This window comes from Acartia tonsa, chromosome 14 (genome assembly GCF_053477335.1).
Source record: "Acartia tonsa isolate MP-2025a chromosome 14, ASM5347733v1, whole genome shotgun sequence".
Lineage (NCBI taxonomy): Eukaryota > Metazoa > Arthropoda > Copepoda > Calanoida > Acartiidae > Acartia > Acartia tonsa.
In genome coordinates this window covers 28,086,398-28,107,431 of record NC_137273.1, presented here as the reverse complement: position 1 = coordinate 28,107,431, position 21,034 = coordinate 28,086,398, and the positions used below count along the sequence as shown (strand labels likewise).

Sequence of the window (21,034 nt, the reverse complement as noted above, 5' to 3'; positions counted from 1 at the left end):
GCCTTAAATTGTTTTTTCTTAGGGTTTGAACTTAAATACACTGTATCTATTCATATGGACATTATTTAAGATGATTCAGCAAGTCGGGGACCGACCCCAGGGGGCTAGGACTAGGTGGGTGGCCCGCAGGGGTTAAGTTCATTTTTCCCAATATATTTGTTGTGATACATCAAATTATAGGTTTTTTAGGTCAAGGAACTCAAATTCAGAGCTAAAATAAGCATTAGACTAATCTGAAGCTAGCCCCAGCGGGCATGGTTGGTGGCCCGCCGGGGTTAAGTGCATTTTTTCTAATATATATCTTGTTATATATTAAACTATAGGTTTTTTAGGTCAAGGAACTCAAATATTAGCATTAGACTAACCTGAAGCTAACCCCCCCGGGCTAGGTTGGTTTTCTGCAGGGCTTAAGAGCATTTACCTAACCTAACCTAGAAACTTACTTATATTTTCACAGGTTTTCTTCTTGAATAAACTGTGTCTATTAATGAGGACTTTATTTAAGATGATCCAGCAAGTCGGGGACCGACCCCAGCGGGCTAGGTGGGTGGCCCGCAGGGGTTAAGTGCATTTTTCCCAATATATATGTTGCGATACATCAAATTATAAGTTTTTTAGGTCAGTTAACTCAAATTCAGAGCTAGAATTAGCATAAGACTAATCTGAAACAAGCCCCAGCGGGCTAGGTTGGTGGCCCGCAGGGGTTAAATGCATTATTTCCAATATATATCTTGTTATATATCAAAATAAAGGTTTTTAAGGTAAAGAAACTCAAATTCAGAGCTAACCTGAAGCTAACCCCTGCGGGCTAGGTAGATTTTCCACAGGGCTTATGTGCATTTTACCTAACCTAACCTAGAAACTTACTTATTCTTTTTGTTTTTTTCCTTGAATAAACTGTGTCTATTAATGAGGACATTATTTTAGATAATCCAGCAAGTTGGGGACGACCCCAACGGGCTAGGTGGGTGGCCCACAGGGGTGTAGTGCATTTTTTCTAAAGTATGTGTTGTCATACATCAAATTATAGGTTTTTTATGTCAAGAAACTGAAATTCAGAGCTATTTTAAGCATTAGACTGACCTAAGGCTAACCCCCGCGGATTAGGTGGGTGGCCTGCAGGGGTAAATTTTCCAAATTATGTGTTGTTATACATCAAACTATGGGTTTTTAAAGTCAATTTGGAGCTAAAAAAAAACACAATAGCAACCTGATGCTAGTTTTTTCGTGGTATGTGGTACACATTAAATTAAAAATTGTATCCTATTAGCATATTAAATTCTTCTGTCAAATGGTTATCCGTTCGGTCCATTTGATGTCAATTAATACCAAGTTCATGAACAAAGGGGTTTACCTTGTTCTTATGACCAGGTTGTCACACAAATGATCCTTCAGCCGTTAGCTCTCCAACTATGGTATGGGGAGGGCGTCTACACGGAAATGGTATTTTATCTGTAAGTAGTTTAGGCTGTTGTTTAGGGGATCTTGATGATATCACCTAAATGTATTTCAATTATTTGGGTGAAAATCATAAGAAACCTAAATTTGAGAGTGACATGTCGAACGAAGAGTGGCCCTAAGTAAACAGACATAAAGCCACCTCTACCAGTTAGTGGGACTAGTCACAGGGTATACTTTAAATACAATACAATATGATTTATTGGTGTACCTGTAGATTATCCAGTACACCAATTTACAATGAGTAAGGGACAACAGGCATTATATTAGTTGTCTGAAAAGAAAAAGGGGTTTGAAATGTTTTTAAAACAGACAACGAATACAATAGCCAATCGTCCAGGACAGCTCTCAACCATGTATTTCTCGTTCAACCTAAACATGCTTTCATTAGAATAGCACACTCCCGGCAAAAAAAGAAAATACATGGTTGCAGTCTGGCAATACATGGGGTTAGTATTAGGGTGGGTCAATTTTGAAATTGGAATGTGGTTCAGCAAACATAAAGATCATTGAGACTTGACCCACTCTAGTAAGTACATTATTCTACTTTATTTTTGAACTCACATGTTTAAAGCGTTTTTTATTTTTGTGCACTTTCGAAGAAATGTTTATGAGAAAGGGGAAAAAAAAAGTGTTATACCAAATATCTCAGGATAATCTTCTGCAGATTCATGTTATTTTGGGGTGTGTATGCAAAAGTGGTGGTTGTCATTATAGTGTTTTCTTTCTGATCTTCTGCAACACGGTAAAATCAAGTTAATGGTTTTTGGAGTTGCTCAGCCTGGGAACATCATAAAATAATTTTTTCTATCTTCTACATGTATTCTGCTTGGATCTAGTTCTGGCTTCGGCTTTTCTCATCATTTTCCATTTTTCATGGAGCTTAGTAGTCCCAGCAGTTCTACACTGGATGAGATATTCCAGTGCATAAAAATCATTGTTTCTGCAATATCTAGGGAGTCTGGCTTCATATGAGTTGTTTCGCATCCTCTCTGCTAGGCCATCAAGAGGTATCTCACGGTCATCACTATATTCATCAGTTCCAATGTATTCATATAGCACCTTGTTGCAGTAATCATTGAATTTGTCACTGAACTGTGGATATTTGACTGCGGGCAGGGAGTATTGAATTTCTGTCTCACTATTATGATCATCATTGTCAGAATCACTGAAATAGACAATTTCAGATTCAATGTAAGGGTCACTTCGGTTATTCCTGTTGCTGCTATCATGGTTGATTAGCTGAGTCTCATGGCGGGGACTTGGACCAGGTTTGGAGTGCCTATGATCAACAGTTGCATCAGGGTTATCATATTTCTTTGGCTTCTTCTGCAAGCCATAAGATTTAAGAGTAGGCATTGACTTGTGTTTGCAGTCTGGACACTTTTTGTTTCGGCAGAAGAGCTTTTTGATGTTGAATTTGGGAACAGCATCAATTTGTCTTTGAAAGTTTTGTTCTGACAGACTTTTGTATCTAGCCCTTTCAACCTGGAAATTGAAGTCTAGCGCTTCCAGATAAAGCTCTAATGTGTCCTTTCTTAAAGATAATTCCTCAACCCTTATTTTTTCCAGGACCAACAATTGATGTCTGCGTGCGCTGACATGGTCAGGACCCACTAGTTCTCGAATCAGGTCAATGTTTCTAGCCTCTTGGTGAAGATGTTCCAGTTTGTTGTGGGCATCGTTTTCATAAAGCTTGTCTGGAGACTTCAGGTCCACTAGAGAGAGTTCACTGGTGATGTTCATATTGCTCAGCTTGTCCTTGGCAAGGCATTTAAGCTTGTGATGCTTAATGATCTGCTCCCTGTAGTAATGTGTTGATGAACAGTTGGTACCTTTACTAGCCCATTGTGGAGTTGGGATTTGTTCCTCTTCCCCAGGTCTGAGGCTTTCACCAGATGGATCATGACAATCCAGTCTCTGCTTCTTCTCAGATATCTCACTCTCAAGTCGTACACAGCAATTTTCAAGAAATTCCTTGCGGTCTTGAATGAAGTTTTCTTCTTCCATGAAAAATACATTATCAGGGCTAACTATACGATTGTACAGCTCCTTGTCCATCATTTTTTCGCTGCCCAGACGACGTCTTGGGTCTTGCCTATGCTCATGACCCTCTGGCTGATCAGTGCTTCTTCTTTTGAGAGGGCCCATCTGCATTTCTTCTGGGATACTGTTGGATATCAGTCTTCTATTAGTATCAGAATTCATCCTAGAAGTAATTTTTGGGGGTTAATAGAAAGTGCATATTTTTTTTTTTTTTTTTTTTTTTTTTTTTTACGCTTATGTGAGAATTTTGAATTCCGGCCGTTTGAGAAATTTACAATAAGATATAAGCATGCAATCATATACTACATTTAACTAAATAATAAAATCCCGAGTCTTTGTACTGGACGATGATGACGCAGCGTATGTGAGGGAAATCGGGTCTTGGTACTTACTACAAGAGAGCTTACAACTATGTCATAGCAAGTAGTAGGTGTAGCAGGATGATGTAAGTGATGAAGTGTGTGCTACAATTGTGCAATGGATTCCACCATAGCATGTAGAGACTGATCTGAACTACCATATGTATTCTAACAAAGGAATCCAGTTTGAACCAAGTAAAGTGAAAATATCACCGTTAGGTACAAACATTAGGATCTATTTTGTCAAAATTTCAGATGTCAGGTAACATAAATTAGGAAGTGTTAGGTTTAATTTGGATTGTATTCTACACTTACGCATATAGTTTACACCATAGCATGTAGTGATGGATATGATCTGAACAATTATATGTATACTAACAAATAATCCTGTTTGTACCAAGTAAAGTGAAAAAATCACCGTTAGGTACAAACAGTAGGATAAATTTTGTCAGAATTACAAATAATGCCATGTTGGGTAGGTTGCAGTAGAATCAATTCTGTACAATGTAGTCAGTAGGATTAAAATGAGACAGCACAGATAGGTTAAACCTTGTCTGTTGTCTGGATGACCTAGTAATGGTCATAATAAAAAGCAGCATTTGCTTTAACCGAAGCAACCTTGAGCTGATCCACCAATGACAGCTCATCTTCTGAGAAGAGAATGGCTATGTGCCGGACACTTCTCCTGGTCTCATGAAAATTCTCTTTCCAGTGCTTCCGCCATCGAATAATGACTTGTCGGATAACACCATCTTCTGACATAATCAACTCAGAGATCTGACCTAGACGCCAGAGTTGGTCCCCAATCATTTCGTCAGGGGCCCGGAGGAATACTACAATGTCTCCTTCTTTGGGTTGGGGCCCTGTCTTTCCAAATTTCTTGGGTTTAGGGATATAGTCTGGCAGACGTTCGTATAGCCAAACTTGCCACCATGATTGGTATAACCTCTCCATTTGTTCCAGTAGCTGAGATGGTTGCGCAATTCTGATCGGGCCAGTTGGGGCTCGCCTGTTGTTTCTGCCATGAATCAGCCTGTTAGGCGTAATTAAATCTGCATGACCGATTTCTTCTGTTCTACTCACAGTGCAGATAGGCATGTTGTTGATCTCATTTGCAATGTATGAAAATGCTGTTTCATATGACATTACATCAAGCTTGAGACCATTAAAGCTGGCATTGAAGAGAGCTTTGATCTCCTTGATAGATCTCTCTACACAGCCCTGGTAATTGTGAGCAGCAGTTGGACCAACTTCAAATTCTATGCTGCAATTTTTTCCATTAAGAGTCCTTGTTATGTCAGCCATTGAAAACTCAGATTTGGAGACACCTTTGATGAGCTGAGCTCCAGGGTCGATATAGACCTTTTTGGGGATACAATACCTATGTGTGAATCGTTGCAGAGCTTGAATAAAAGCATCAGTGTTGTATTTTGTCATTGCAAAACACGCTGTTGCTGCAGATGCTGGGTCTCTGCATACTAGTCCCCACACCTTCACTGTTGATCTGTGATTGTGTTCACACTGAGCAAGGAATGGCCCCATCAGATCAAGTTGACAGTAATAGAAAGGTGGGGCAATGGTGAGTCTGTTCTTGTGAATAGGACCCATCTCTGCTTCCAGTAGTTGTGCTTTGAACTTGCGGCAGCTGGGGCATGCTGTTCTGATCTCTTTGGCAAGGTCCCTACCATTGAGAATAAATGCTATGTGTCTTGACTCTAGCAGTGTGGCATTGACGTTTCTGTGAAGCGCCAAATCTTCGTGTGCATGGAGCATAATTGAGTATGCTATCCTACTGTGGCGGTCTATGATTGGCCGTACAAAATGTAGTGGTGAAAGGTCAGGCATAATACTATCAACATCTTCTATGATTGTCCCTTCAACAATTCGCCCATTGTATTTCATGATGCCATTGTCCATGATGAAGCTACTGCCGTAGGCTTTTGGTGGGGTAAACTTCTGTACCTCTTTAGTTGCAAGTTGGAAATAATACCTTTCAGCCAGTTTGATTTCATCATCTGAGAGGGTGATGGTTCTTATTCCTGGTTGCAATGTGTTGGATTGCTTAGCAGTTCTGAACAGTTTGAAGTTAAAGAAGCAGAACTTTCTGACTATAGCCATAACCCGAAGAGCTATCGGCCAGGATCGTTGACATGGGTCAAACAGATATTTAGAGAAATCTGTTATTTCCACTGTTTTTTCTCTAGGAGTTCGTGTGTCCAGGTGAAGCAGTCTGACCTCCTGTGCAATAGCCTGTTTAGCTTCCATAGATAGTTGGAGCTGCTGGACTGTTTGAACTGGCATATCTTCATAAGATAGATACATCCAGCTTTTTCCATTTTGCCACTCTGATCCAGTAGATATATCAGCAGCTGAAGCAAGAAACCTGGTGCCAAGATCAGCAATGTTGTTATCAGACTCTAAATGACGCCATTGTTCTGGTGAGGAGAATCTGCGTATTTCAATAACACAACTCCGTACTCCAATTGTTAGGGGTCTGGCATCTTGGTGAATCCAGGAGAGCACTACAGTAGAGTCTGTAAAGTAAGTAATCTTGTCCACTTTTGACTTGAGATTCTTAGCAACAGTATTAGCCAGGATAACACCTGCAACTGCTGCTCGAAGCTCTGCTCTAGGAATAGTACTGCCTGTGACTATTTTAGACTTAGCTGCTGCTAGTCGCACAGTAACTTTACCATCTGGGTATGAAGATCTAACATGAACACATACTATAGCCATATTCTGGCTGGCATCAACAGACACTAGCAAGTCAACTTTCTGCAGTGAGCCATGGGGTACTACAGATCGAGGGAAGGTGACTGCTGCAAGAGATTGCATTAGTTCTATGTTTGTTACCCATGTTGGCAACAGATTGGCCGGAAGGCCATCATCCCACCCAGTTGAGTGTGTTAAGAGGTCATGGTAGTCTGATTTGAACTTTGCAGTTACCGGAGTACATAGTCCTAATGGATCCCAATTTGACGCCACTTTTGATAGGATTATCCTTTTTGTGAAGTTGGGTGTCAATGCCTCCTCTATGTCTCCTTCAACAGGTGGGGGTCTTTTACCTCTCTTGACTTTACCAAAGAACAGGGTTTTTATGTCAAGACTTAAAGTGTCAGCTAAGGGTGCCCAGCAGTATCCAAGGTAGCTGACATTGGTACCATCTTTAGAAACAGTGTCTTCTGGGATTGCTTCTGAGTGAATGAAACTTTTCACATTCATACCAGCTAAATCAAGTGTGAATTTAACTCCTGTAACAAGCTTGTTTAGCTGTTCAGCTGAGTCTGCTGAGTCTGATGCATCATCAACATACGTTTTAGATTTGAGAACTCCAGCACCATCAGCATGTTCTGGGTAATTGTCAATGACATATTGTGCAACTTGCTCAAGACCTTCAGCTGTCTGATTGCCTGATGGTTTAACACCATATATGATGGTACGCATCACTCTTGTTCTGATAGGATTAGCAGGGTCAAGGTTGTCGACCCATAGGTATTTGTGCCAACGATAATCAGCTGGCACAAGTTTGATTTGGTTGTATGCCATTCGGATATCACAGGCAAATGCAAATGGTCCAGCTCTGAAGTTTAAGTCAAGAGATAAGATCTTTTCAAGCTTGTTGACTCCTTTGGCCAGTACATCATTAAGGCTCTTTCCTGTGGGAGTAGTTGCTGATGCATCAAAAACAACTCTGACAGGTGTTGAGAGTGATCCTTCCTTAGTCACAAATCTCCATGGAAGGTAGTATTCTCCTGGCAGGCTTTCCATTAGTGACTTCTCCTCTGGGGTTAAATCTTCTATGTTGCATGAGTAGCCATTGTTCGCAAGCTTATCATGAGATTCAAGGACTTGCCGTTTGGTTTCTGGATCTTTTAGAAGTTTACGCAGCTGGGATTCCAGGACCTTCTTTGCTCTGTTCCTGTTTGATTGCAGCTCCTTCACTGGGTCGGCAATAAAGGGGAGTGAGGCTACAATTAGCTTTTCATTTGGTTTAAAAGTGACAGACTTCTTAATAAGGAGCTGCTCAGCTTCCTCTTTAAGTGATGTGGCTTCAAGAATATCACCCTTTTTGCAGTCTCCGCATACACGGCAGCCCATGCAGCGGTAAGGAGCTTGGGTGCCAATATCTTCAGTCTCAAAGTATTTTCTTTCCTGGCGCTTGACATGCTGAGTGTCTAAGGTGTAAGAGCTAGCATCAATTGTAACATCTTTAGCTTCATCGTCCATATTGATTGGTTGAATGAGATTTACATTATGCTTCTGTTTGATCTCTGCACACCAGTTTTTTCCACTGTTAAAAAGCGATTCAGTAGATGAACGGTAGGCAGAGAGTTCATTGGTGAAGAAGATAGCTGCACCAACAAAATTTACAGCTTCAGCTGCCCGTGCCCATGCTTTATGCGGGCCACCTAAAACTCCTGTATGACCATTAATGCCTTTGACAGGGCTTCTGTATAGTGACAGTCCACAGGGTAGGGAGCATATTCGCATTGGGAATAAGTAATTGTACTTGATTCCCAGAATAATATCAACTTGTCTGCCACCAATAACATCTGGCACTGTTGGTAAGAGTTCATGTCCTTTGTAGTGATTGATAAGATCATTATATGGTTCCTGCAGATCCCATATTGGAAATGGAGCTGTAAGTGTGTCCATTTTTGCAGCAATGACTGTTGCTGACACGGAGCTGTCATCCAGAGGTAATTTGAACTTGTCACTGCCATAGGGAAGATGAATAACTTTACCGCCAGCCACATTCATGATTGTAGGGCCAGGGCGATGTTCTGTTGCATTAAGCCTTGCAGCAGCTGATGCTGATACTGCTGCTGTGCCACATCCACTATCATAAAAGACCAAAATCGGATTACCCATAGGATCAGGAATATTTTGACACATGAAAATTCCAGGTGCTCCTACATCTGGGATAGTATCAGGTTCAGGAACTTCAATGCTATCCTCTTGCATTTGCAGGCTCATTGTTATGCTATCCATGAATAGTAAGTCTCCTGTAGGCAGCTGAATGTCTTCTGGTAGTGAATCACGAAACTCTGTCAGATATTTCTTATTTGACTCTGCATGGTTCACACATGCAAGAATATGCCTTTGCATTCTGTGTGCTTGCATGTATTGGCAGCTATCAGTCTGGCAGTAGAAAGTGGTTCGGCAGTTGTTTTTATGGTGGGTCCACCATTCCTCCAGGTTGTCAAAATCTACATTAGTATCTGATCTAAGGCATCTGTGACATGTATTAGTTTTACCATGGAGCTTACGTCTGTCTTTAGGTGTTGCTGAAATGTAATTTGGGCACTGGTACAGAAATGTATGCTGGGACTGACATAACACACAGTCTGTTAACACTGGTTTTGAAGCTGAACCATTGTACGTAAGGAGGGGAATAACTGTTCTGTTTGATTTATCCATTGTTCTACTCATGGATTGTTGATGTTGTAGGGTATGTTCTTCCGTATTAGTGTATGTGTGAGAGGGTCCAGTGTTCTGGTTTTGCCTGCCACGGCTCTGTCGCTGGTTAGCACTACTACTGTTACTGTTTGAACTGTTAGTGTTGGAGACGAGAGGCTGAGTTTGCTGGGCAGCTCCTTCTTGCTGAGTGAGCTGGTATTGCAGCTGCCTAAGCTCTTTGTCTAGAAATGTTAGCAGCTCCTCATAACAGTATTTACCATCCTCTTCTCCTGTTGCATCTGCACTTTCCAAGAACTTTTCTGACATTTTCTTGAAGTAATCTCCCTTTAGTAGGTTGAGAACAGAATTGGCGATGTCTGTCTTTCCATAATACAATGCATGCTCAGCATTATTTTCCCTAGCAAATTCCTGGGTATCAGCTAGAAATGATCTCAATTTCACCATCCATGTTATTTGCTGCTCCCAGCTGAATTTAGGACAGGTACCTAGTTCCATAATTTTTGCTTTCCGCTTAGCTATAATGCCAGCTTTACTGCCATAGTGAAATGTTAGTTGCTTCAGGCATCCAGGTATAGATTTCTCAGCTGAGCATAACATCTGTGCATTGCCTTGGAGACATTTTTCTTTAAGAATTTCAAGAGCCTCGATTTTAGCAATAGATGGCATTGAATCAACATAGATTTGAAATTTCTTCTTAAATGTAAATAGATCAAATTTGTCTTCTTTGGCTCCTGAGAAATGGGGGATAGGGATGTTTGCTGACCTTTGAGATTGAATGTAACCAGCTGTAGGTACTCCAAAGTGATTTCTGAGTGTTTTGATAAATGACTCAGCTTTTGACATTTCTAGTTCCAGCATTATTGATTCAGCATCTAGTGTCTTTGCAGCATCTTCCATATCCACGCACATAGCATCTTCACAAAGTGACCTTGCTTTGAGCAGTGTGCGCTGACCTTCATCTAAAAGCTCTTTGAATTGTCCACTAATCTTGTTGAATTGGCCAAGTTGATTGACCTCTTTCTCTTTAAGTTCTCCAAACTTTGAGCACAATTCATCCATTTCAACAAGCAGGGGTTCATATTTGATATTGACTCTTGCTTGTTTAACTCCCCGAGTTGTAGAGCTTATGCGGCTTGTTAGTTCTGTGCCAGCTGGCCTTGAGTCCTGTGCCAGCGCTGTTTCTACTGACACGTCTGAAGGTGCTGGGGTTGTCTGCTTCTCCCTTTCTCTTAGATGACCATTAATCATCTTTGATTTAGATCGCATTCTTATCCGGAGCTGGTTAGCTATCTCCCTTTTGGACTCGTTAAAGCGCTCATTTTCATGGTTAAGAAAATATGCGAGTGCTTGCTGCAGGCCTTTACGCTTCTCATTGAGTTCCTTCTCAACCTCTTCTAATCTAGCAGTTGTCCAAGCATCCAAATCTTCTACTATGTCTTCGCAATCCTCGTCAAACATCAGGCAGGTGTCACACACTGTTAAGAGCTTGGCTGCCTCTTCTGTCATGGTTGATGTCAGGAAGTCTTGAATGCCAGACAAGGAACTCACACTAATATTGTGAGTAGACGTAGATGCGTTGTGTGCGGAACCTGGTAGCTCGTCGTCTAATATGAGCTGGTTTCTGCTATTATTGGCAAAAACGATGTCTTCTTCCACCTGATTCTCCTCTGTAAAGAGTTGATCCAAAGCAGCTTCAATGATTGATCCCTGTTCTTGATAGGAAGATTTGGGAGAAAAGTTATCCCACACTAATTCTTGGGGGGGTAGCTCAAACACCTCAGTATTGTTGGGGGAAGTAGGGGTTTGTGGGGCTAGTTGATTGAGTTTGTTGGTAGAAAGTCGGCCACGAACATGTATTGGTGTTGAAGGTAAATGGGGGGCTTCTTGTGTTGAAGAGGGTGTGTGGAAACCACAGAATGGTGATAATGAGCGGCTTCTATTGGTGATTGGAGATGGTGACCTATCCACAGGTGTATCAAGGATAAGGTCTCTCAGGGGGGTGGTTTGGGATGGGCTTGACCTGCGAGTTGACACAACAGGCTTAAGGTTACGTTTCACCGGCTGTGATCTTTTGATCTTACGTTTAGGAAGCTCAAAGGGTGTATGCAATGGTCTTTTTGTGCATATAACTCTTTTGGGTGTGAAACGAGCAGGTCTAGTGATTGCAGAATCTGATTGTGATCTAGTAGAGCGTGATGATACAGTTTCAGCAGTGATAATTTGCAGTATGCGGTTGGTTCTAGCACGAGTTAAAGCTCCCTCAGGTTTTGTGATAAATGCCTCCCTCATCGGGGGATAGGGTGAGAGTGTTCAGTGACAAGTGCTTGCCCTTGTAAGTACCAAGACACAATTATAGGGGTGTCTATTTGATTGTGTCAGGATGAAAGAACTAAATATTCTGAGAAAGGACTACAACTGCGTCATGTCCGCCCTAGTCAAAGGTTGAGTTGAAAAGAAAAGTAAGGAACTGAAGCTTCGCCTAGTCCCCTCTTTTTGGGAGAGTTCTATCTGGCTCAACTGGAAACTGACAGATCTCTTAAAGTACTGTATTGTTAAATTGTCTGTACTAATCAATATCTACTCCTTATTTCATCAATGTCAAATGGTTATCCGTTCGGTCCATTTGATGTCAATTAATACCAAGTTCATGAACAAAGGGGTTTACCTTGTTCTTATGACCAGGTTGTCACACAAATGATCCTTCAGCCGTTAGCTCTCCAACTATGGTATGGGGAGGGCGTCTACACGGAAATGGTATTTTATCTGTAAGTAGTTTAGGCTGTTGTTTAGGGGATCTTGATGATATCACCTAAATGTATTTCAATTATTTGGGTGAAAATCATAAGAAACCTAAATTTGAGAGTGACATGTCGAACGAAGAGTGGCCCTAAGTAAACAGACATAAAGCCACCTCTACCAGTTAGTGGGACTAGTCACAGGGTATACTTTAAATACAATACAATATGATTTATTGGTGTACCTGTAGATTATCCAGTACACCAATTTACAATGAGTAAGGGACAACAGGCATTATATTAGTTGTCTGAAAAGAAAAAGGGGTTTGAAATGTTTTTAAAACAGACAACGAATACAATAGCCAATCGTCCAGGACAGCTCTCAACCATGTATTTCTCGTTCAACCTAAACATGCTTTCATTAGAATAGCACATCTTCCACCGCTAACATTGTACTATCAAAATTGAAATTCTTTCAAATATATGCCATATAAATGTAGTTTAACCAATTAACCAGGAAAAAATATGCAGTTCACTAAATTAGGTTCAAATTCATTTCGTAAAACTACCTCTTTGAATTTCTGGACCTAAAAAACTTATAATTTTATGTATGACAACTAAAAATGCACTTAACCCCTGCGGGCCACGCACCTAGCCTGCTGGGGTCTTAAATCTTAAATAATGTTCTAATAAATAGACACAGTTTATTCCAGAAAAAAAAACATAAAAAAACAAGTAAGGTTCTAGGTTAGGTTAGGTAAAATGCACTTAAGACTTGCAGGCAACCCACCTAGCCCGCTGGGGCTAGCTTCAGATTAGTCTGATGCTTTTATTAGCTGTGAATTTGAGTTTCTTGACCTTAAAAACCTATAGTTGGATGTATGACAACACATACTTTTAAAAAAATGCATTTAACCCCTGAGGGACACCCACCTAGCTGCTGGGGTCGGTCTTTGACTTGCTGGATCATCTGAAATAAGGTCCTCATGAATGGACAGTTTATTTGAAAAAAAAACCTAAAAAAAAAATATCAAATGTAAGTTTCTAGGTTAGGTTAGGTAAAATGCACTTAAGCCCTTTGGGCTACCTATCTAGCTAGCTGGGGTTAGCTTCAGATTAGTCTAATGCTTATTTCAGCTCTGAATTTGAGTTCTTTGACCTAAAAAACATATAATTGGATTCATCACAACATATATATTGGGGAAAATGCACTTAACCCCTGCAGGCCACCCACCTAGCCCGCTGGGGTCGGTCTTCGACTTGCTGAATCATCTGAAATAAGGTCTTCATGAATGGACAGTTTATTCTAGAAAAAAAACCTAAAAAAAATAATAAATGTAAGTTTCTAGGTTAGCTTAGGTAAAATGCACTTAAGCCCTGCGGGCAACCCAGCTAGCCCGCTGGGATTAGCTTCAGATTATTCTAATGCTTATTTTAGCTCTGAATTTAAGTTCTTTGACCTAAAAAACATATCATTTGATGTATCACAACATATATTTAGGGGAAAATGCACTTAACCCCTGCGGGCCACCCACCTAGCCCGCTGGGGTCGGTCCCCGACTTGCTGGATCATCTTAAATAAAGTCCTCATTAATAGACACAGTTTATTCAAGAAAAAAAACCTGTAAAAATATAATTAAGTTTCTAGGTTAGGTTAGGTAAATGCTCTTAAGCCCTGCAGAAAACCAACCTAGCCCTGGGGGGTTAGCTTCAGGTCAGTCTAATGCTAATTTTTGCTCAGAATTTGAGTTTCTTGACCTAAAAAACCTATAGTTTGATATATAACAAGATATATATTAGAAAAAATGCACTTAACCCCTGTGGGCCACCAACCTAGCCCGCTGGGGCTAGCTTCAGATTAGTCTAATGCTTATTTTAGCTCTGAATTTGAGTTCCTTGACCTAAAAAACCTATAATTTGATGTATCACAACAAATATATTGAAAAAAATTAACTTAACCCCTGCGGGCCACCCACCTAGCCCCCTGGGGTCGGTCCCCGACTTGCTGAATCATCTTAAATAATGTCCATATGAATAGATACAGTGTATTTAAGTTAAAACCCTAAGAAAAAACAATTTAAGGCAAGTTTCCACATCAAAATAGACCAAAAAAAAGCCTAAAAACCCCATTTCCGCAGGGTTTTTCTTACCTAACCTAACCTAAAAATAAAATTTTTTGGACTTTTTTGCCATTTAGATGTAATACCTATAGGACTAGGCTTATATACCAAGTTTGAAGGGTCTAGCTCAATATTTAGACCATTTTGCTCACGGTTTAAGAGCTTATGTCATTACGCCCCCCCCCCCCCCTTATTTGTTTATCAAAATGTGGGGAGGGGGGGGAGTAATTTATATTATTGTCTTATCCGTGTGTCCCTGCCATGTTAATGAACACATTATTGATGGTGGCAGAGACGAGCCCGAGGTTATAGATCCGACCCTTGAGGTGACCCCTATCTCCATGACCCAGCTCATACTCGGGGCACAGAAGACCTGTCCCATCTCCAGCCAAGAGATTGAAACTTTGAGGCTCAAAAATCGGCTCAAGGTAAGACAGCCCATATAAAAGGTTTGGGTAGGACGGGCACGTTTTCTAATTCGTTGGCTCAAAACTTTGGGCACTTGAATTTTGATTAGTTAAGTCCAAGCTAGAAGTGTCCTTACTTTTCAATAAATAATTGTAATCTAAAAATTAAGAAAAATATTGTTAATTTTAAGCAATCTTCCTAAAATAGGAAGCTATATGTATACTAAGTTTTAGCTTTCTAGAATTTATGAGAATTTATGATCTATGAGAAGTTCCTCTCACCTTATTTATTATTTTTATTTGATTTAGGTAGTACAAAGTTTGGAAGACACCCAGATGAAAAATGTGCTGAGAAGTGTTCAAGGACTAACCCACTTTACACAGGCAAATATTATAATATTTTGGAACACCTGCCATATTTTATCAAATAGTTGGAGTTTTTATGATTTAACCTTAGTGTTTTCTGCAAAAACTATTCACATATTTGTATTGAGTTAAACCGTGACTGTAGTGTAGCATAACGTAACACCTATTACATTCGCTCGTCATTGCTTAAAACTGCTTTACAACTAATAACGTTAAAAGCTGTACCTATTGCGTGACATTAATAGTCATCATCATCAGACGCATCTCTCTTTTTGACTGTGAAGGCCAGAGAATACGGACACCTTGTTCCTCCATGAATTCCTGCTGTCTTTGGCAAGTTTCTCAGCTTCTCCCCATGTTAATTCCAAATTAAAGAGGTCCTTTTCAGTGCTCCGCCTCCAGGTCATTTTTGGTTGTCCCCGATTACGTTTACCAGTGGTGGGGTTCCATTTTAAGCACTTTTTTGGAAACCTATTTTGTTCCATTCTGAGCACATGTCCTAGCCACCTTAGTCTTTTATATTTCACTTCTGCTTCAATACTATTGCACTTGGTCTTAGCATACAGCTCAAGGTTAGATATTTTGTTTGGCCAGAATATTTTGCAAATTCTTCTTAGGCAGCTATTGTGAAATGCATTAAGTTGATTTGTTTCAGTTTTCACAGTTCTCCAGCATTCCGCTCCATAGAGAAGAACTGATTTCACATTACTGTTGTAAAGTCTGATTTTTGTTTTCAGAGCAAGTTTCTTTGAATTCCAAACGTTGTGTAGACTGTTGAAAGCAACCCTAGCCTTATCAATCCTGGTTTTAATATCAGCTTTTGAGCCATTTTCACTGCTGATAACACTCCCCAGATAGGTGAATTTGTTGCTTTGTTTCAATTGTTCACCATTTATTGTTATAGTTTGATCAGGGTTTGTAGGTATATTCATAATTTCAGTCTTCTTGACATTAACAAAGAGCCCGACTTGTCCTGCATATTTGACTAGTCTATCTGTCTTAGCTTGTAGATGTTTAATTGTTTCTGAAATCAGTGCCAGGTCATCAGCAAAGTCCAGATCTTCTAGGTGTCCTAGTATGCCCAGCTGGAGACCACGTTTTTTGTCCTCTGTGGTTTTCTTCATCACCCAGTCAATGACCAATATAAATAGAATAGGTGATAAAATGCATCCCTGTCTAACTCCAGTGCTTATTTTAAAGAAATCAGATGTCTTATTGTTTCCAACTGAAACACAGGCTTGGAAGTTGTCATAAAATTTAGTTATCATAATTATCATCTTTTCTGGTATACCATAACTTCTTAGTATTTTCCAGAGTGTTTGTCTGTGTATGGAGTCAAAGGCCTTAGAGAAATCAACAAAATTCACGTGAAGTGGCTTGTTAAATTCAACACATTGTTCAATAACTGTCCTAAGGGTGAAAATTTGGTCAACACAGCCCCTTCCAGCACGGAATCCAGCTTGTTCTTCTCTCAGTTTATTGTCAATTTTCTCATCAATTCTGTTTAAAATAACTTTACATAGGACCTTGCTTGGGATAGAAAGCAGCATAATTCCTCTCCAATTATCACAATTGTTCAAATCTCCCTTCTTAGGTAGTTTTATGATTATACCTTTAGACCAGTCCGTTGGTATCTTTTCTTGCCTCCAAATTTTATCAAAAAGATCAGTTAGAGTCCTAGCAGAAAGATCTATGTCTGCCTTAAGCATTTCGGCAGTTATCAAGTCAGGTCCTGGTGCTTTGTCATTCTTTAGGCTATGTATAGCAGCTTTAACTTCTTGAATAGTTGGTGGTCTTATATCTATGTCTATTTCATGTCCTGGTTCTGGTTCAGCAGTAATTTCTGGTTCAGGTCTGTTCAACACTTCTTCAAAATGTGATTTCCACCTTTCAGCAATTTCTTTTTCTGTAGTGAGTAATTTACCATCTTTAGCCTTGATAGTTTCACCACTCTTTTTGCTATATTTGCCACTTAATTGCTTGGTTATGTTGTATACTGTTTTCATGTTACCAAAGTCAGCTGCTCTCTGGGCCTTTTCAGCCAGATTGTCAATGAAATCTCTCTTGTCTTTCCTTGTGCACTTTTTGACTTCTTTGTCTTTAGCAGTATATTCAGCTTTTAAATTGCTCATGTCAGCCAAGTGTTGAGCATTATGGATTTTGTTTTTGAGCTTCTTTCTCTCTTCTATTTTGATCCATGTTTCTTCAGAGATCCAGTCCTTTTTCTCTGGTTTCTTGTGTCCTAGGGTTTCCTTAGCAGTAGATTGAAAGTTTTCTTTAATTGAAGTCCATGTGATCTCAGTCTCGTCATTTAGGTCCTCTAAGACTTGAAATCTATTTCTGAGTTTTAAAACAAATTCATTCTTTATCACAGGGTCCTTTAATCTTGAAGAATCATATTGTCTACCAATCTCACTCTTTTTATCATGGCCAGTACGCTTCAGCTTTAATTTAATCTTACTGACAACTAGTTCATGGTCACTAAATATGTCGGCTCCTCTATAGCTCCTACAGTCTTGCATTGATTTGACCCATTTTCTATTGATCATAATGTGGTCAATCATGTTTCTTGTTTGTCCATCAGGTGTTGTCCAGGTATATTTGTGAATGTTTTTGTGTTGGAATAATGTACCTCCTACAACCATATCATTATTTAAACAGAATTCAAGTAAAAGTTCTCCATTTTCATTTCTTGTACCTATGCCAAAGTGTCCCATTGCATTCTCCACTCCAGTCCTGTCAGTTCCTACTTTAGCATTCATATCTCCAAGAACTAGGCACATGTCATGTTTGGGTACTGAGTTTCTGATTGATTGCAGTTGATCATAAAACTCTTGTTTTACTTCTCTATCTTTGTCATTTGTTGGGGCATAGCATTGGATAATGGTCAACTTGCAGTGCCTTGATTGGAATCTAGCCTTAATTATTCTGTCTGATATAGGTTTCCAGTCTATTAGTGAATTGACATGTCGTTTTTGAATAATTATAGCAACACCATACATATGTTGGCTTTCATGACCAGAATAAAGTATTAGGTGGCCATCTTTGGTTGTAGTTTGTCCTTGTCCTGTCCATCTACATTCCGCAATTCCAAGTATTCCAATATTGTAACTTGTCATTTCTTTAACTACTTGGGCTGTTTTAGTTGACTCATACATTGTTCTAACATTCCAGGTTCCTATCTTACAGCTTTGCTTAGAACTTATTGGTCCTGTCATCAAGTTGATAGCTTCCTTTCGGATTTGACCATCATCTTTCATATTCTCAATAAACTGAGCATCAGTTCCAACAGTTCTTGTTTCATGTACACCTCTGGCTGTGTGAAAGCCATAAGTGTTTGAGGTTCTGTGGGTGTTTTCTTGAACAGATTTTTTTACAGGTAGGATAGTTAGTCCTACGCAAACCTTTCATATCCCTGGAAGGAAGGGTGACTGGTAAGGGGAGGGACGTCAATATCCCCCAGTACTTCAAGAAGTACCTCCTGCCCTTACATTATTAATAGTAGGAGTAAGGGAAAAGCTTTGACCCAAAACAGACGCAACTCATTGCCTTGCATAGTTGTACAATCAAAGTGTTGGTTGTCTCTCAATAGTTGGGATGTTTTTTTCTAAAAATTCTACATATATATTAATTCTGGAATCTGAAAATTATATTTTGAAATAGGAAGAGTTGAAAGCCCTTTTCCTCATCATTAGGAATGAACAACTTTTGAGACAAAGCAGGTACAAGAAGTTAAATTTTTTATACCTTAAAATTATCGCTATTATTTATATGTTTTATCATAAAACGCTATTCTTTAGTAGATTTTAAACGAGGAATCAAAACAAAAGAATTTGGTTCTCCTCCCATACCGAATAATGGACCAACGAATTCCCTTTCCTTACTTTTAGATTTTTTAGAAAAAAATTTCTAGTTTTTACAAAAACTTAAAAAATGCGTAGCTCTATCCATAATGGCTTTTCTAGTACTTTACTTAACCTAATTTAAAATAAGCTTTTATGAAGTCTCACTTTCAGGTCCCTGAAGCCAGAGGATGGAAGCCTGGATGCAACCAACACCAGCTGTTCATCTATACCTGTGTATGAACTTTACAAGGCAATCATCTCAAATTTAAGAAATTAATGGCGTTGCCTCTTCCACAACTGAAATTTTACTTTACTTTATAAAAATAAAAAAAGAATAGATTATACCAAGTAAACTACCTAAATAAAAGTTTAATTGAAGAAAAGTGAAGAAAAATAAATAAAGATACTCATATATTATTATTCTAATAAAAAAGAGAAGGTATCCGTTAGGGGGGAAGGCCGAAGTAATTTATATTGCAGTAATATTAATCCTGTGTCAATTAGTCTCTTTACAGCAACTTATGAGCACTATGCTATTAGTGTTTTGTTTTTGCTTACTGTGGCCAATTCAAGTAGTTTTGTTATAATATCTATTTCAAATCTTAATTTTGATTTGTTACTAAGGTGGACTTTGATACCTTCCGACAAATATTCGTGGTCTGTTCTCCCTGGGGGAGGGCGGAGCTTTCTGACCAGATTATTCTTCGTATGTTCAGGTAAAAAAAAGTCAAAAGTTTTTTAATTTCTCGTAATTCCAGATATAAGAGCTATAGATTTCATTGTTCAATAAAAAGTAATGTCTTGTAGTTTTCTTTCCTTTAGAGACATATTTGAAAATTACTTATGCTATAAATATGAGAAATAATGATAAGCAATTGGCCTATCGTATACGAACTTATCCGCCCTTTAACTTATATTTTAAACTGTGGCAGATTATTTTGTATACCTATCAACAGATAAAAGTTGTACCTTTATTTTAATTAATTTTCCTTAACAGCCTAGCTAGTAGTAGTAGCTACTCTATAACTCTGTCTAAACACTGTTAGAGTATGGAGTCATGATTACTTTATCTACACAATCTACAATGCGAACCAAAAAAAAATAAAGCAAACCAAATTTTCATATTAGAGGCAGCTCTATTCATATTCAATTACTTTTACTACAAATATAATATGTTGGTGTAACCTTTTGGATTAATAATTCTAATATTCTAACAATCTATTAGAACACAAAAGATTGGTAATCAAAATCAGTTCTATTATGGATGTTTAATTTTAGACTGATGGAGAGCAGCCACTGTACAGGTTACCTAAACTTTAAGGATGTTGTTATCCTGCTGGGCATAGCATGTGGCAACGATATTCAGCGAAAATTGAAGCTCCTCTATTGTCTTCATTTACCAGGTTTGATTTAAAAACTATTTTTACTAAAGCGACATACATCATTTTTAAGTTTAGCCTACATTGGGTTCTTTTTTATTAGGGAGAAAGGGGACTGTAAATCACACTTGTACCCCTAATTTTAATTTCATTATAATAACAATTCGTTGTTTTAAAGACTTTGGGAACTTTAGTTGAATTTTGATTGATCGTTTTTATAGTAGCAGTGTCCAAACTTTTTAACCAATAATTTAAATCCATGTAATAATTTTTTATTTTTACTATCATCATTAGGGATGTTCAATGTTCATCAACATATCGTCCATTGTCTTATACCTTAAGATCTCTGATTTCTGGGCACATTTAAGCACTTGTGTTGAAATATTTCTCACATAAACTGACGACACTTTTTTAACATTATCAGGAGTAGTACATCCCTGGGAGTTAGATGAGAAGCACGAAAATGAAATAGGAAGTGCTCGCAACAGATTAGAGACGGATGAAACAGCTGAAATGGCATCCGAGGCTGATGACTATTTTACCACAGGAATCAAATGAATTAAATTTTCGTAATTGTAATTCTTTTATGGGGAATATCCACAAAGGAGATTTTATTTTCTTTTAATTTTAAGAATTTTACATAATTTTGATAGGTATTCTTTTTAAAGTAATCAAACGCCTTTGTAAAGTCTTATATGCATTAAATACAGATACTGATCGAATGAGTATAATTTAGCTTTAGTCAAAGTATCGTAAAATTAGAATAAAATTGAATTGTCCCATTTTAAGAGTATTTATTAGAGCCACTCGTTATTCATTTTTGCCTCTAGGAGACGAGGCTATTGGACAAACTATTAAGTTTGTGAAAGAACAAAGTATTGATAGCAGGAAAATAATC

At 38.7% G+C, this 21,034-nt stretch overlaps 3 protein-coding genes across 3 annotated transcripts in view; 1 reads left to right on the top strand and 2 right to left on the bottom strand.

Moving 5' to 3' along the window:
• LOC145305390 (TBC1 domain family member 9-like) overlaps window positions 1–21,034 on the top strand; it is a 35,865-nt gene that overhangs the window by 7,602 nt on the left and 7,229 nt on the right. Inside the window, exons 18-25 of the mRNA XM_080147008.1 lie at window positions 14,432–14,567; window positions 14,856–14,930; window positions 18,576–18,634; window positions 18,929–19,007; window positions 19,382–19,473; window positions 20,036–20,160; window positions 20,561–20,685; window positions 20,969–21,024. Coding sequence (XP_080003134.1) covers window positions 14,432–14,567; window positions 14,856–14,930; window positions 18,576–18,634; window positions 18,929–19,007; window positions 19,382–19,473; window positions 20,036–20,160; window positions 20,561–20,685; window positions 20,969–21,024 — 747 coding nt within the window. The remainder of the gene's footprint in view (window positions 1–14,431; window positions 14,568–14,855; window positions 14,931–18,575; window positions 18,635–18,928; window positions 19,008–19,381; window positions 19,474–20,035; window positions 20,161–20,560; window positions 20,686–20,968; window positions 21,025–21,034) is intronic.
• Window positions 1,291–3,670, bottom strand: LOC145305323 (uncharacterized). Its single transcript, XM_080146933.1, has 2 exons — window positions 1,670–3,670; window positions 1,291–1,498 (listed from the first exon to the last, which is right to left on the bottom strand). The coding sequence occupies exon 1, from the start codon at window positions 3,664–3,666 to the stop codon at window positions 2,266–2,268; it is 1,401 nt and encodes a 466-aa protein (XP_080003059.1). The 5' UTR covers window positions 3,667–3,670; the 3' UTR covers window positions 1,291–1,498; window positions 1,670–2,265.
• LOC145305322 (uncharacterized) lies at window positions 4,424–12,448 on the bottom strand. Its single transcript, XM_080146932.1, has 2 exons — window positions 12,265–12,448; window positions 4,424–12,093 (listed from the first exon to the last, which is right to left on the bottom strand). The coding sequence occupies exon 2, from the start codon at window positions 11,571–11,573 to the stop codon at window positions 4,434–4,436; it is 7,140 nt and encodes a 2,379-aa protein (XP_080003058.1). The 5' UTR covers window positions 11,574–12,093; window positions 12,265–12,448; the 3' UTR covers window positions 4,424–4,433.